The sequence below is a fragment of the Stegodyphus dumicola genome, chromosome 10 (genome assembly GCF_044657685.1).
Source record: "Stegodyphus dumicola isolate Sdum_Otavi_A_Nest chromosome 10, ASM4465768v1".
In the NCBI taxonomy this organism is placed as follows: Eukaryota; Metazoa; Arthropoda; class Arachnida; order Araneae; family Eresidae; genus Stegodyphus; species Stegodyphus dumicola.
In genome coordinates, this window is record NC_140777.1 from 19,120,697 (window position 1) to 19,136,622 (window position 15,926).

At 30.2% G+C, this 15,926-nt stretch overlaps 1 protein-coding gene across 4 annotated transcripts in view; it reads left to right on the plus strand.

The window, feature by feature from the left end:
- Positions 1-15,926, plus strand: part of LOC118200016 (LIM and SH3 domain protein F42H10.3-like) — an 87,509-nt gene that overhangs the window by 54,727 nt on the left and 16,856 nt on the right. For 2 of the 4 annotated variants that reach the window (XM_085824696.1, XM_085824694.1), the window contains exons 4-6: positions 6,955-7,153; positions 10,287-10,343; positions 12,047-12,190. In XM_085824696.1, coding sequence (XP_085680822.1) covers positions 6,955-7,153; positions 10,287-10,343; positions 12,047-12,190 — 400 coding nt within the window. The remainder of the gene's footprint in view (positions 1-6,954; positions 7,154-10,286; positions 10,344-12,046; positions 12,191-15,926) is intronic. The other 2 variants (XM_085824695.1, XM_085824697.1) reach the window with 2 other exon arrangements.

Here is a 15,926-nt window from a genome sequence, read left to right on the forward strand (position 1 = left end):
TTATTCAAATATTTGTTTTCTGGACATTAGTAAAAAATTTTTTTATATATTTATGCCTATAGAAAGTGGATAATCTGCATGGAATTTTTTTTAATCTTGTAAAATAATTTTACTTTTTAAAGTTTCTGTGAAAATATTTGCATGTTTGTGAATGAATAGCAGATTTACATTTTATACCAATTGAGCTATGTCTTGTGAAACAGATTGAAAAAAATGAAATAAAGTTTATTGCCCTTGTACACACATTTGGCTGATTAACAATGTAGATATTGTACAGCTGGTAGAAAATCTTAAAACTGCTAGAGATGTTATTTTGATTTTTGCTTTGACAATACTTTCATAACTCAAATTACTGTCATAAATTATTTTGTATGAGAAGATCAAAAATGTTTTATTATCTCTAGTAGGAATGCATACATGCAAGACTTAGCATAGAGTGCATATTCAAAGAGAATGTATGTTTCAGCATATTGTACTCATGCACTACCTATATGAAGGAAAACTGTAATCAGAATTTATGCACAGTCTGGCTAAAAGGGTTTTAGGACTCAGTCCATTAAAAAAAGGATCAGTGCAGTAATTTTTTTTATTAACCGTTGTGAAGCTATACATCAGTTGGCACTATCCATTAGCCGTTCTATAATGCACTGGAATGCCTCTTAGCTCCCTCATAACATTTTACTGGATCCTTTTGGTATCACAAAATCAGTGGCCTTTCAGCTTTAATTTCAGGTTTGGATACAAAAAGTAATCTGATGGGGGTAAGTCCAGCGGATATTTAAGGTAGCAGAGTTACATTTTGTCTTTTACCAAAAATGCACGAAGCTGCATTGTGAAACTGCACATTGTTGTGCAGCAAGAACCAGTTTTTGTTTGCATGAAAGTCTTGATGTATACATGCAGTGCGTTTCAGTAGCAATTCAATAGACCTATGTAAAATGGGGCATTTGCTGTTTTTCCTTCAGAAACAAATTCCTGGTGAATTCCTCTGCAGTCCATAAACAAGCTTTCTTTGGCAAGTTTTAGCCAACCTGTTCTGCACTCTGTCTTTTCGTTTCTGGGTCATGGGCATCACACTAGTTTTAATCGCCTGTGATGACTTTTTTAAAAGTTCGAGATCATGATTTGCATGCCAAAAAGATTGTTACAAGTCACTACTCAATCATCCTTTTGTTTTGTTGTTAATGAATGGTGAACAAATTGCACTCACAATTTCTATTCTAAAACCTCACCAATTATTACATGGACGGTTTCTTTACCAATGTTTAAATGTTTTGCAAGCATTGTAATCATTAACTGAGGATTTTGGTTTAATGCAGTATGGACAGCTTTGATGTTTGGGCCAGTTCAGCTTGTGTGAGGATGCCCCATTCTTTCATCATCTTTTACATCCTCTCTACTATCTCAAAATCTACCAAACCATAAAGGCACATTAAAATGCCACAAACACTTTTTATTGTAAATGTTCTACATCATTTCATAAGTTTTCCTAGCAGTTTTGAAACAAAACTTTATTGCACAGCTCTGTTCCAAATAGGATTTCATTAACTATATAAATAACATTCAAACACCAAATTATAATTTTATCCTTAACAACTCAACTCATCCAAATCTAATTAGCAGACTAGAATCAAGATATTTTTTTAATGACATAGTTCCATTTATTACAAACACATAGCCCTATTTAATCGGCCTTAAAATGTTTTAGCTAGACCTTTATGTTGTGTAGAAGGAAATGTAACATCACAAACATTGAATTCAAAAGTAACTAAGAGTGTAAAATTTGCAAGATGTGATTTCTAAGGTTTAGCCTCTGCTTATTACATACAAAAAGGGCCTTTTCAGGGCAGCACTGGTGCCAGGCATATTTGTCACTTAGTGCAGTCTCTTCAGAACTTGTATTTTGCTGCCTTATACCTCCCTAAATTCAAATCAGTTTGCCCCAAATTCTTCTGCTTAGTTGCTTCTCTAAATTCTAAAAATTTTATCATCCTTAACTCTTGTTCATTATTTCTTTAAATTCTAAAAAATTTTCCACTCCTAATTTATGTTGCCTGGTGCAGCCACACTGGTTACTGTTTTTGAAGCTGGCCCTGTTTTGGTCAAGTAGTAATCATTCAAAGTATTTTCCCCAATTTACGATTTTTTGAAAATGACCAAAGAGAATCAATGGGAGTGTTAATTATTTTAATACGTGAATAAAAGGTTACTTTCATGAGTATATTGCATCAACTCAGAAGTCATAAATTAAAAATTATGTAAATTAATAAATTTATTTTTAAATACTCCAAACTGTATTGATAATTTAAATTGCAACATAAAGGACTTTTAATAAGAGAAGAATGGTGGTACTATTTATACTTCCTTGTACAAAGTAAAGGAAGTATTGTAATCTCGAAAAATTTTTGGGACTGCGATAACCTCCTTCTATTACAATTGGAAGTACCGAAAGTGTATATATATATGAAATATAAAGGAAAGTTATTAATTTTAGTTTAGCAATAGTCCTTTTAATTCCTCAATATACCTACCCCTTATCAAACTTAACCAGCTTTTATGATCACAGTCATTGTTCGTAGTCACATACTTCCCATTACAGAGTATTTTAAATGATGAAAATGTTCCTGTTTTTGCAATATCAAATTTTAAAAGAATTAATTTGGAACAAGTAGCAAAATCTAACTTTTAATGCAGTCTTTTTTTTTTTTTTTTCCCCGGTACTTATATATGGAAAAGTTTTATATTTGTTATGAAAAAATAAAAATGCAAGAAATTTGGTTCTTGTATAACAAAAATTAACTGGGATATTAATTTAAAAATTTGCAATTTTTGATCTCATTTTCTATTTCCCTGGAGGAATCAGTTAATTAAATTAGAGAATAAGTTCGGGAAATGCATTTTAATGAAGTGCAACAAAAAATGTGTATTAATTAATGGTTCTTATAAGGAAGTTGTGATGTCCACATCAGATTTTTTGCTGTTCTAAAGCTTTAGATTTAATACAAATTTCTATCCTGTAAGATAAATTTTTTCTACTATGCACATACTGAAAAAGAAGAGAATGTGTTTTTCTTTCTACCCCCCCCCCTTCTTAATCAGCAGAAATTCTTGAAACATGGGCTTTTTAATTGTGTGGAAGCTTTTCCCCTTTTGAGTCTGTTGATATCAAAGATAATTTACTGTTATCAGTAGATAAGACATTTATTGTTGATCTGCTTTCTTTTGAGCAACCACAGTGTACATATATCTCCTTGATATGAAAAAGAATTTAATGATAAAGAAGAGATGGGGCATTTGCTAGCGACAAATTTCCACTTTTATTTGAGCATCCATAGTGCGCAGTTTTATTTACAATTTAAAAGAAATCGGAAAAAGGGAAAAGTGGTTGCTTTTCTCCATATTTTTCAGTATTAAAAACATTTATTGATATTTATGATAAAGATCAAAAAGTCGAATTCTGAAAAATATCTGATATGTGATGATAGAGATTTTCTTGTTTTTTTTTTTTTTTTTATGTGTCAGACAAAAAAAAATAGACATTCACTCAAAATCTTGAAAATATTGTATCAAAGTTCAAAATAAGCATTATTTAAAAATAGAAAGTGATTATTACAGTTTTAATGCTACCTGGATAATTCGTATCACCTTTTAGCAACCCTGAGAATGACTACATATGTGCTTTTATAAACTTGGACAAGTTTTTTATTTTTCTTAATTTTCTGTGGAGAATTTAGCATTCCATGTTTAGTTATCTATTTTAACTTCTGAAATAATCTTCCCTCCCCTTTACACTTGTGTAATTATTAAAAATTTCAAGTGTTACTCAAATATTCTTTTTCGAATTAAGTTGAGAAAATGAACTTCAAAGCACAGGAATTTAATTGTGTGTCTCATAATAAATTTAATTTTTCTTTTTAATAAATATAAGTAGATTGTAAAAAAATTGTTCTTAAATATGAGAAACTCGGTTAACATTTGAAACTCACATTTCAAATTTTTCTTTCACTGAGCACTTTGTAACATTAAGTTTTTCCATTTTCTTCTTCTTCTTCTTCTCTCTCTTTTTTTCCTAAGTATGAAGAACTGGAAATTGATTGGGATTTGAGTTTGGTTTAAAGTTTATTTCATGTAATACATTTTTAAACGTTCTGCTTAGGCTTGGGATTACTGACAGTTACTTCTGAATAGCATAATTTCTATTCAAGATATAGATTAGTATTTGTCAATATTTTTACCTAAAAGGATTCCTTGCTGGAGTCTGATTGTTGAAGAAGGGTATGACATCCTTAGATTCCGTTACCTAGAATGGCTCTTAGTCAAAGGTATGATGAAAGAATTTAAAAAGATCTTACTTTTGTGTCATCCCAACCACCTTAGTAAAAGTCACCAAATTTTTAGAATGCCTAAAACTCTGGCGATTACGCTTTTAACACTCCTTCGTTTAAGTAATGTTGTCATTTTTGTATGCATTCTTTTTGTTCTGTTTTAAGTCCCAACAGTTTTTATAAACAAATCAAAATATTTACTGCCTTAAAATATTTGTTTGAGGAATTTGCCAAAAATGGAAGAAACTGCAGTGAAATTTCAGCATTAATACAGAATTTTTCCAAAAAGTATCTGAAGGAAACAACAAAGAGATACATTTGGTAGATAGCCAGTGTTGTCAAGGTTTTTGTGATGCTGAGTCTTTGTAGTTCACAGTCTGGTGTTTTTTCAAGTGAAAACGGATCTCTGTGTACTTGGGAAGCATAGCTAAAAAGAGAACAAAAAATTGCAGAAAGATTTGGTTTCGTGGCATCAGAAAATTGCAATTACAGAACTACATTACAGAAAATTTAAGAATTAAAGTCACAGTTATTGAAAAAATTGCAGAAAGATTTGGTTTCGTGGCATCAGAAAATTACAATTATAGAACTACATTACAGAAAATTAAAGAATTAAAGTCACAGTTACAGAAAAAATTGCATAAAGATTTGGTTTAATTTACAGATGAATTTGAAGGCAGTAAATTTTATTGCATTAGTTTTGTCATGTTATAATTTCTTTTTATAGTTAAAGTATTTGACTTTACATTCATATTCTTTCATATATAGATGTTTTAGATGATTTTTGCATACAAATCATTTGTAATTCTGTGTGTATATCTCACATCATGGTAGTCCAGTTTTCTTGTACAAGAAATTAAGCTGCTTAACCGTTTGACAGGCAAATCAATTTCTATCTCTGTTCTGCAAAATTCCTTTTAAAATACATGCAATTATGACTTTCAGTTTTCTAAATGTATAGCAAATGGCAGCATTAGTATTCATTCATAGAATTAATGTAAAAAAAAAAAAATCTGTGCAGGTCTTATTTTGAGCCTTTTAGAAAAAATAAAAAATATTATGCAATTTAAATTGTCTGAACAACAACTTTTGTTAGTAGAATGAATATTTTATCAGAAAGTTTCCTATATATTAATTAAAAATGGTCGAAATTAAAAGGTGGGATGTATTTAGGAAACACTGCCACTAGGTGGCAGCACCGTTCAAAATCTAATTCAAGTGTCATGTTCATTTCATATTAGATAATGAGCTACATAATAGCATAAAATTTTTTGTTAAATGATTTGGCATTTATATTTCATGCAGCAAAAATAAATAAATAAATAAAAAATTAAAAATTAAAAAAATAATAAATAAATAAATAAATAAAGAGGTAAGAAAAAGATCTGCTTCTTGCAGTATCAGTAATACGGTTATAGCCAGCAGTTTGTGATTAAGTTTTATTTGGAAAAAAATATTTATAAAGCATTATTTGAAATTATTGTTTGCAGACTTGTTTTTAAACATCATTAAATATTGTTTGAAATTAATTCATATGTTTATAGAACTGTTTTTCCATCGTCAGAATCACTTGGCATACTAGAAGTAGGCTTAATAACTCTGATTAATGGTTTAGGAGTAGAGATGTAAGACCAGATACTTTTATCTCAGATTTAACATCTAGTTATAGACAAATTCTGTCTGTGATGATTTTTTTATATCTTGCTTATGAGTAATTTAATTATTAGAATAACATAAAGTCTTGTATTAAAAAAATGCTACACAAGTATTAAGGTAGAAACTGAATGCAAATTTATTTATTTGAGAAATAATATTTTCTTAGAATAAAAGTAATTAAGAACTCAAAAATGATTTTCATAATGGTAAGCGGTATTTTTGTCCAAATATTCCAGGCCTTATATTCTTATTTGTTTCCTATTGCAGCTTTTTAAAGAATGAAAGCTGCTGAAATATTACTTTGTTTTGGAAATTTCAAGCCATCACATGAACAAAATAAAATTTGAAGTCATAATTTCAATACCTGTATATTTTTTAAAGTTTATTTAATTTACATTTATATTAATTACATTTAGCAGTGGAAGGTCGAATTCTCTATCTAGCTCAAAATGATTATAGTGAACAAGCTTTGAAATTGTTTTCTTGCTTCTGTTTTTGCATCATTTTGTCATAAAAAAGTTTTACAAAATCTTAAGTTACCCTGTGATAAAATAAAAATTTTAAATTTGTGACAGATCTATGGAGATTAAAATATCTTTTTACACAACTAGTGATTTCATCAAAAAATTAAAATATCTTTTTACACAACTAGTGATTTCATCAAAAAATGTATTTTGTTTGTAAGATAATTCTGAGTGAGATACGACAAATTCAACTGAAGTCATCTGCTTTATGAAAAATGGAAAATCAGTGACTTTAACTTGGTATATGATTTTCAATCCTCCTTTGATAGTTTAATTATATGATATATAAAACTTTATTGTTACTTTTCAAACATTAACATATTCAAAAATGAATATTCTGTGCATGGTGTAAATATTATCATTTATGTATTGAGAAATCTAGATGGTGGATTTTGCACTTGTACTTATTATGGAGACCATGTGTTTTAGACGAAAATTGATTTTTATAGGTAAAATATCATGAAGATTTTGAAAAGGCAAAAGGTAAATTTACACAAGTGGCTGATGATCCTGAAACACTGAGGATTCGCAATACTTCTAAAATCATCAGCAATGTCTCTTACCATGGGGAGCTTGAAAGGAAAAAGCAAATGGAACAGAAGCGTCATTTGGTTCCCGAAAAGAATGGGGTTCCTGTTCCAATTAATGGTAATTTTATATAATTATTTTTTGCCTATATAATCTAAATTTATATTGTCTTTTGTTTGTCAGTAACATGTAAATTTTTATTTTATTTACCCTCTCTTTCTCTCTCTCTTTTTTTTTTTTTTTTTTTTTTTTTTTTTTTTTTTTTTTTTTTTGTTCTGTTCTGTTCTGTTCTTGTGTGAGTGAGAGAGAGAGACAGATGTATGCTTGTTTTAAAGCTATTTCACATATTTAACATGTTAATGGAGAAGTATTGGCTAATTTTTTCAGTAATTTGATGCAATTAGTTTTTCTTTGTTTCAGGTGAAAAATGTTTAGTAGTTGCTTCTAAAATAGCATTGAAGGGTTTTTCCCACTTAGTATGACTTCAAATGGTATCTTGCTGCACCCCCCCCCCATGTTCTTGTTCCACCATTTTGAAAAAATCCATACTCTTTTGATATTTTGCATACTAACTCCGGAACGTGGATCCACAAAATTAAATTCGTGATTGGCTTTGAAAAGCTTGAAAATGGCTTTTTAGAATTTTTATGTTATATAGTTGGCCTAGGAGTCGGAATAACTTGGTTGTTCCTTTCTTATATTATTTTCTTTGATTCCACTTAACAAAGTTATGGCTTTTCATTTGGGCATCGTAATAAGAAAGGTTTCTCTAGTTTCTAACGGATACCACTGAAAATTCTTTGAGACTGCAAAGCCTAAACAATGTTATTTTTATTTTTGAGAACAGGCTTTCATCAGTGTCTACAATTAAGTCTTTGCCACCTATTTTTTTATTTTCTTGACTCTGCATCTCGTAGCTGCATATTTCTCTCAAATAATCGTTGCAGTTTCTAACAATAGTATCAGCAATGTTGAGTTCTTTCATTTAAAATTTTATTCATGTCATTTATTTAGATCAGCAGTAATTGAATTTGATGGCAGCAACAAATGGCAGTGTACTTGTTGCAAACTGCAAATTCAAACATGGACAGTTACTTGATAGTATATTATATTCTCTTGTAAGGAGCTAATAGCATCACCTTCATTGTTAGATCCCATAGATCCATGATTAAACTATAAACTCCAAAAGGTAAGTAAATAATAAAACTCCATTCTTAAAACTGCAGCTTACAGGCATTTTTAAATATTAGTGACATCATATGACTACAATAGCAATGTTGTGTTACAAGTCATATGTTTCCTATAATGATCACTTGTGTTATAGGTCTAAAGTTGGATGACTGTTTGCTAAATTTTTCCAAATTTTGGTATTTTCCTCTACCACTGCAAATTTTACATTTTAAATTCTTACAGCGAAAATAGGATATTCCCCAATCCTTAATGTTACCGCAGGAAGGCTTTGTTATCAAAATAATAAACTCTTGATTCTATGTAACAACAATTCTAAAATGTGTATATTTGTTAAATGCAGTATTATACAGGTGTGAGTGCCTAAGTTTGTAATTATAAGATTTAAAATATAATATTTAGATAATGGAGTTGTATGATTAAAATGTGTACAGAATATGATGAAAATATTTATTTATTTTTTGTTTTTTAACTTTATTTTATTTTACTGACATAGGAACAGTAGGCAAGCATTAGTATCATTAAGGAAGTGTTATGCAAACAATAGCAATTAACAATAGCAAACAAACCATTTGGCATAATATTTAGATTTTTTAGATAGTGTTTCTGATAATAAAGTACTGAAAATAATCTTATACTTAGATGTATCAACATATTTTGATGAAAATATTAATGTATGGGCAATATCAGATCCCCCCCCCAAAGAAAAAAAAAAAAAAAGAAAGAAAGAAAAGGTAAAGAACAAAATTTGGCTTTTAATGTGGTCTCTTAGTTTTTATACTTATATTTTGAAAAGTCTAGACTCGTGAAAAAATAAAAGTATGAGAAGTTTGACTCCCATAAGACAAAAATTAAGTGGGATGTTTAAATTCAAACCCTGTAATTTTTTGTCATTTTCAACTTAAATCTATGAATCAGTTAATTAAATTAGAATAATTTGTTAAAATAAGTTGAAATAAAGTGCAAGGAAAAATATGTATAATTTAATATGCCATACAAGAAAGTCATGTGATCTCCACATCAGATTTTTGTTGCATTTATTTTTCTATTTAAAAATAGCTTTTATCAGAATCACATTATAAATTGCTGAATTACCTGAATCATGCATTATAAAGCAAATTTAAGTCAATTTGTCTTTTGGAATGATACTCCTCTGTAGTGTGAAAACCTCTTAGACACTGCTGTTTTATGTTTGAAGGTTGGCCATTGTATGTTCATTATCTTAAAATCAGTTTTTCAGTTATTTCTTTTTTGTGTATTATTCCAAATTTTTTTTTTTTTTTTTTAGTTCAGCATACAAATTTTAAAAGGTTTGCATAAAATTATAGCTGTAAGTGGATATAATTACATTGTTTGCTGACAAAAAACATAAACCTTTAGAAAATGCTTGATTATATCAATGTAACTTGTATAGCTTCTGTGTGGGAGAAATGCAGAAATATGTCCTGTACTACAAAAGATTAGAGTTTAAACGTAAATTTATTTATCATAAAAGTAGATAGAAAGTGGATTTCTTCTTTAACTTTAAAGAAACTGAAATCCTTCTTTAATAATTATATAGTTTAAATTTTAATATTTTCTCTTTTAGAATTAAGTGCAAGAGTAAAAAAAAAAAAGTGTATGCTTTAAAAGCCTGCATTACTTTTTAGATGCCTTTATAAGCTATTTGGGATTTTTCAGTACAGTAACTGTTCTAAAACTTGGTAATCATGTGTGGTCAGAGAAGTAAAATCTTGCTGAATATTTCTGCATATATTATTCTTTTGTTTTTCTTTTTTTGAAGGGGGGGGAGTTTGTGATCAATGGTGGATATTTATTTTAAAGTAAGTCAAATAAAAAAAAAAAAAAAAAAAACAGTGTGCCAGAATTCTTCTAGTTAAAGAAATTTGAATTATATTTTTTAAATCAATTGGAGGCCTGTTTTTAGTGAAAATGAGGGATCCACTTGATTTTATTCATTGGTTTTTTTAATTTGAATACTTGCTTTTCACTTTTCTTGTTTTAATCATCTTGATTTTTTTTAACTATTTGATAATACATGGCTAAATATTCTAAAATTTTCTAGGTAGTGGAGAAATTAGCAGAAGTCCAGATTTTAATGAACGTAATGCTCCCCACATTGGTAATTAACATCTTCAAATTTTAAATATGTCGTATTATGTTTGTGTTCAAAATCTTCTTTTTTTGTTTTATTTGTGTACTTGTTTGCATCACCATGCTTATTTTAAACTTCTATTAATTTATGTCCTACAAATTTTGGTGGTGATGGTGCTTTGGGAAACTTTGCTTTTTTAATGTAAATTCTTAGTACGCTGGTTAGGAATTCTTTTATTGAAGGAATATCTCAGTGAAAATATATTATTTTGATTAGAAGATGATCTTTTTTGGAATTTACTTCAGATAGTTTAAAGTGAACAGATAATTTTTAAAAACTATATTGTTGAAATTTTCTTTAAATGCTGCAAGAATTTTGAATAAATTCTAAGCAATTTTTAAAGTTGTTAGTAGATAAAGAAAGCTGCATTAGCAACTTGTGGTGATGTTCTTGTATAACAGTAATCTTAACTTTATTGGTTTGTAAAAAATAACTTTGCATGTTATACATAAATAATTTAATATGCATCATCTAATCTCTAAAATGTTTGAAAGCATTAAATGTAATCAGAATTGTAAAGTATATTTCATCACTTATTGCCAGCTCTTGTTTTCTTTCAAAAAAGAAATTATTTGCTTTCTCTAACATTACTTTGGTTATGGCTTTTCTCAGCATATACATATTAATGTCACCATCTATTGAACAAAATGTTCGTAAGATAAGTAAAAATTCACTGAATCTTAACATGCTTTGGAAATTAAAAATTTTTTTGTTATTATAAAATGATAGCTTTAGAAACTCTTGCAAAGTGAAATTTCTTATGTTGCTGTTTTTGCAAATTTCTGAGAACCTTTATGTATCAAATGTCTGAAACTGTATGAAATCAACAGTCATTCCCTAAATACATAGCATTAATTTATTTTTTTTATTTTTATTTGTCCAAAAGGGCTTTAGTTTTAAAACATGATTTTGCATTGTTTCACTTTTCATTGGAAGCTGTTGCCATTTGATAAAATGTGAGATGTTTATTTATCTTTCAGATTGCATCTCTCTGTTACAGATTAAGATACTAAGCTATTTAAAAGCAATAGATGCAGTTCTTAAAAAATTATTTTTTATTTTTTTAATCTGATTGATTAAAATAAAAATGCATGGAATTCGAGATATATATAATTAAAAATACTCAATATTTTTATAGAATGATATTATACATTCCCCCCCCCCCATTTTTTAACTGTACATAAGATAAACAGTGTTCCTGTATGGCTGTAATATTTTATAAAATATTTCACTTTTCCACCTGAGCCATCTCTATTAATAATCTTTTCTGATAAACCATAATATTAAATTTTAATACAGCTCTTTTGGGTGATCATAAAAATCTGAATCCAATCAAGTTTTATTTTTTATTTATTTACTAATTTTTTTAATACTCATAATAGAAATAATTAAGATTATTGAAGTATTTTAAATGTTTGTGGCACAACGTACTTTTGCTTGAAGATGCTGCAAGATTTTGATAGAAGTTATCAAACTATAAATACAGTTTTCATTTGAAGTTTAAAATTAATTTTGTCAATGTAGGAATACATTGCAAAATGCCTTTGTATTTTGCCTGTTATCAATTTGAATTGTGGTGACATTAATCTGTAAGAAGCATTCTTTTTTAATTCCTGTGTGCTGTGTGTGAACTGTGTGTGCTCTAACTCTCTCTTCCTCAAAACCTCCAGCAGCCACATCCCAGCCCATACGACCCCAGTCCCCTCCTGGCCGGATTGCAGATTATGAACCTCAAATAGCCCCAGAACATAAAGATTCGCCATACTCTGCCAAACTCACTTCCACTGTCATCTACACTTCTCAAGAAGGCCCAGGTATATAAGGATTACTGAAAAGAAGCTGTTGATGTTTAAAGATTAATTGTGTTATTGTGAACTTCCAGAGTATTTTTTATTCCATTTATTTCTTTTCACTGCTTGTAAAATTTCACAATTTAAGATTGCTGAGCATGACAAGATTTTAACAAATTAATTTTAAAAAAATTATTAAACTTTTGTGTAACATTACCTTTAATACTTGTCGTTACCTTAATGGAATTAAAAGTGACTTCATGTGATTATCATTTTTACAATTTAACAAACTTTAAATGAACTAGTGATTGTAATGTAGAAATTACTACATGACAATACCCTAAAATATGCCTTATGATCAATAAATAAGTAATTAAACTTATTTTAATATATATAGATGTGCGCTAGCATTTTTCCCCTCTGCTCTCTTATTAGTACTAAAACCTGATGTTTTACTACTTGTCAGTATTCTTTTGTTGAATCTTCATTGAATAATATTATGAAAAAATTTGTGTCCTAATTTTTATTACATGAAGATCAATTATGTTATTTAATCCTCTAAGTGGTTTGAGTTTTTGGATAAACATCATTTTTAGCTAAATTGTGAAATTACTTATTTTAGTTTTAATTTTCATAAACTTATTAATGATATCTACATCATTAAAGAAATTAAGAAAGGAAAATATTTTAAATTATAAGCTAATAATATACCAAGTGGCAAAAAATCTCATGACCTGACAAAAGCGGTTATGCCACTCGGGCTTAAAGCAACTTTCATCAAGATTGCCACCTCTTAAAGTTTTAAGTGACCTTTTCCAAAATAGTAGCACAAAATTATGAAGGAAAAAAATGCCAGTTTGTTCTCTTTCAGAACTTTCAATATTTATTTCGTGTTTAAAGTGCAACCTTACTAGGTAAAATATGCAAAATTGATTTTGCTTTGAGAATCAGGGTTTGAAATATATTTTTACATGCATTAAACTTCACAAAATGTTTGACATTTATTCTTATGAAGAAAGTGATGTGTGAAAATCATGACTGAGTAAACATTTAGTCAATTATTTTGGGTAAGTAGTCAATTATTAGCAGATTGATTAACATGTAGTCAATTATTTGGTACATATCTATTGTAACAGCTTTCTAATAATTGATTTCCTGACTCAGATCATTTTCTAAAGAATAAATCTTAAAACTCATCAGGAAAGGAAAAAGTAGGATGAAATCATCTTATAGTTAAAAGAACAAAATGATTTGACATGTGTAGGGAAACTTATTTGAGATATTGTAGTATAGCAGAAGATCAAAAAATCTGCACTGTTTCTGACTTGGTGTTGGGTGGATTGTAGAGTTTTGGGAATTTCAGGCATAAATGAAAAATTGTTGGATTTAGACTTAGAACAGCCAGAGTAAAAATAAGTTAATAAAAAATGTGTATGAGGACAATTAATTTCATTTTGACATTTTAATATAGAAATATTTTTTAAGTATATTATCATGAAATTATTTTTTACATTTTTCAAACATATGTGTTACAGTGGTTTGTTTCAAAACTTAAGAATACCTCGGATTTGAGTTTCCCCTTTACAGTTGTACAGAATCGTTATTTCTTGATGAATCACACAGCTCTATTGTTTTTAATTTGCCTTATCACTATCCTGTGATTAATACTGAGTTTATTTACAACTTATCGTCATAATGCGGTGAAAAAGCACTTAATTCTGGCCATAATAAAATTTCAAAATTCTGATACTTTTCAGTTAATGGAAAAATGTTTACTTAAATGGTGGTAAAATGTTTGCTTAAAATATTAATGGCAACCTTAATAAAATATGTAGGTTGGGGCAAAAGTCATGGCAACTGTTTCTTTTTCTTGAAGATACCAGTCCGGTTGAAAAATATGACATATACAGACGAAAGAACAAGGTCTTAACTACATGTATGGACAATGAATAGCACTGAAATATCGTAACACACGAATTTATTATGGTAGTATACAGGGCAATATAGCCTTCACAGTGCAAAAGAATGATAACACAATACACATAAAGCTGACATGACAAACCTGGACCTAAAGACCCTCAATGTAGTCCCCTGCTTTCACCACATGCTGCCAACGATGTGGGAGGTGTTGAATACCATCAGCCTCAGCATTTGCTGCACCATGTGTGAATCGGGTCATCTGTTGGCGCACAGCATTAGCAATGGCCACTTGTGTTCCAAACTGCCTACCACGTATTGGTTCTTTAATCTTGGGAATGAGATCAAAGTCACAGGGCGAAAGGTCAGGAGAGCACCGGTGGGTGCTCCAATTCTTTCCATCCCCAAAGTCGGAGTAGCTGCCGTACACACTCTGCTTTATGTGGTCTTGCATTGTCGTGCAAAATTATTGCACTGTCCACAAGATCCGGACATTTATCCTGAACACCACATCGTACCTGTCACACTAGGAAGTCCCTGTAGTACTGTGCGGTCACTGTTCTGGCATGAGGAACAAAGTGGCAAACAATAACACTCCTGACGCCATACGCGACGATCACCATCAATTTGACTGGGGAAGGATTCTGATGCTAGCTCATTATGCCATATCCTGTGGACGGTGGGTTTCTCGATGCCACTTGCCCTTTCTAACTCCAGTAATGTTCCATCGTCTGTCTTCATCCATGAGGTGCTCGATGACGGCCCGTGCCAAATCGGTCCGCACACTCGCAGGTCGTCCCGAACGTTGCTCATCACTGGTTGACACACGTCCTTGCTGAAACTTTCCTACCCACCGTGCTACTGTACAATATGGTAGGGCATTATTCCCAAGGGCTTCTACTAATTCACTGTGACATTCCATCACATTTCTTCCTTGGAGAACGGCTATTTTGATGTAAGCACGCTGCTCAACACGCATTACTTCCATCTCGCACGGCACTCACCAACTGACTGATTTCAGAGCCCTCGCTATCACTGAGCCATCTGTTGTTCTGCATACACACTATGCCTGCAGAACTTCCTTACGACACATATACGTTTTGTGATCCGTTCACATATCTACAAGAAAAAAAAATAGTTGCCATGACTTTTGCCCCAACCCTCGTACATTTAAGAAACATTGCTTCTCAAGAATACAGTTGTACATGAATATCTGTGAATATTATTACAGAACCTTCAATAAATGATTCCATTGAACTAGATCTGGTATGTAGTTGTTTCTTTGGCATGATTTAGACTCTTCATCATTTGTTAAATCCATCTTGGTTCCTTTGTTAATATCTTGGTTCCTTTGTTCCAGTCTTGTGAGAAATGTTTGGCATTGTTCGTTATATAAATTTGCTACTGTTAGGGGACATATTTGCAGTCATTTTAGTTCCTGTCTACTCATGGAAAATTACCAAAATTTCAATAACTGCATTGTTAAGTTTGATTAAACAGCATAGGGTTGATCTTCAGTTATTGATACAAGTAAAGTGAATTTGACAAAATATTCATTTGGCTGTAGTTTTTACGATCTCGTCAACAGACTATGTTATAAGCTTCATGATGATGTTTTAATTCTGAATAAGGAAATATGTTATTTTTATGTCCCAATGAATGCTAGATGTTCTCAAAGTCATCTGCATTCAGTTGCGTAGTTAGAGTGAGACGAGGGAGGACATCTGCCCCAGGTGCATCATCCAGGGGGCACCAAAATGATATTACAAAATTTTAGAATGAAATATTTTGCATTCTTTGCACACAGAAGGGGGTGCAAAATCTTCAATTGTCCCTGGGTGCT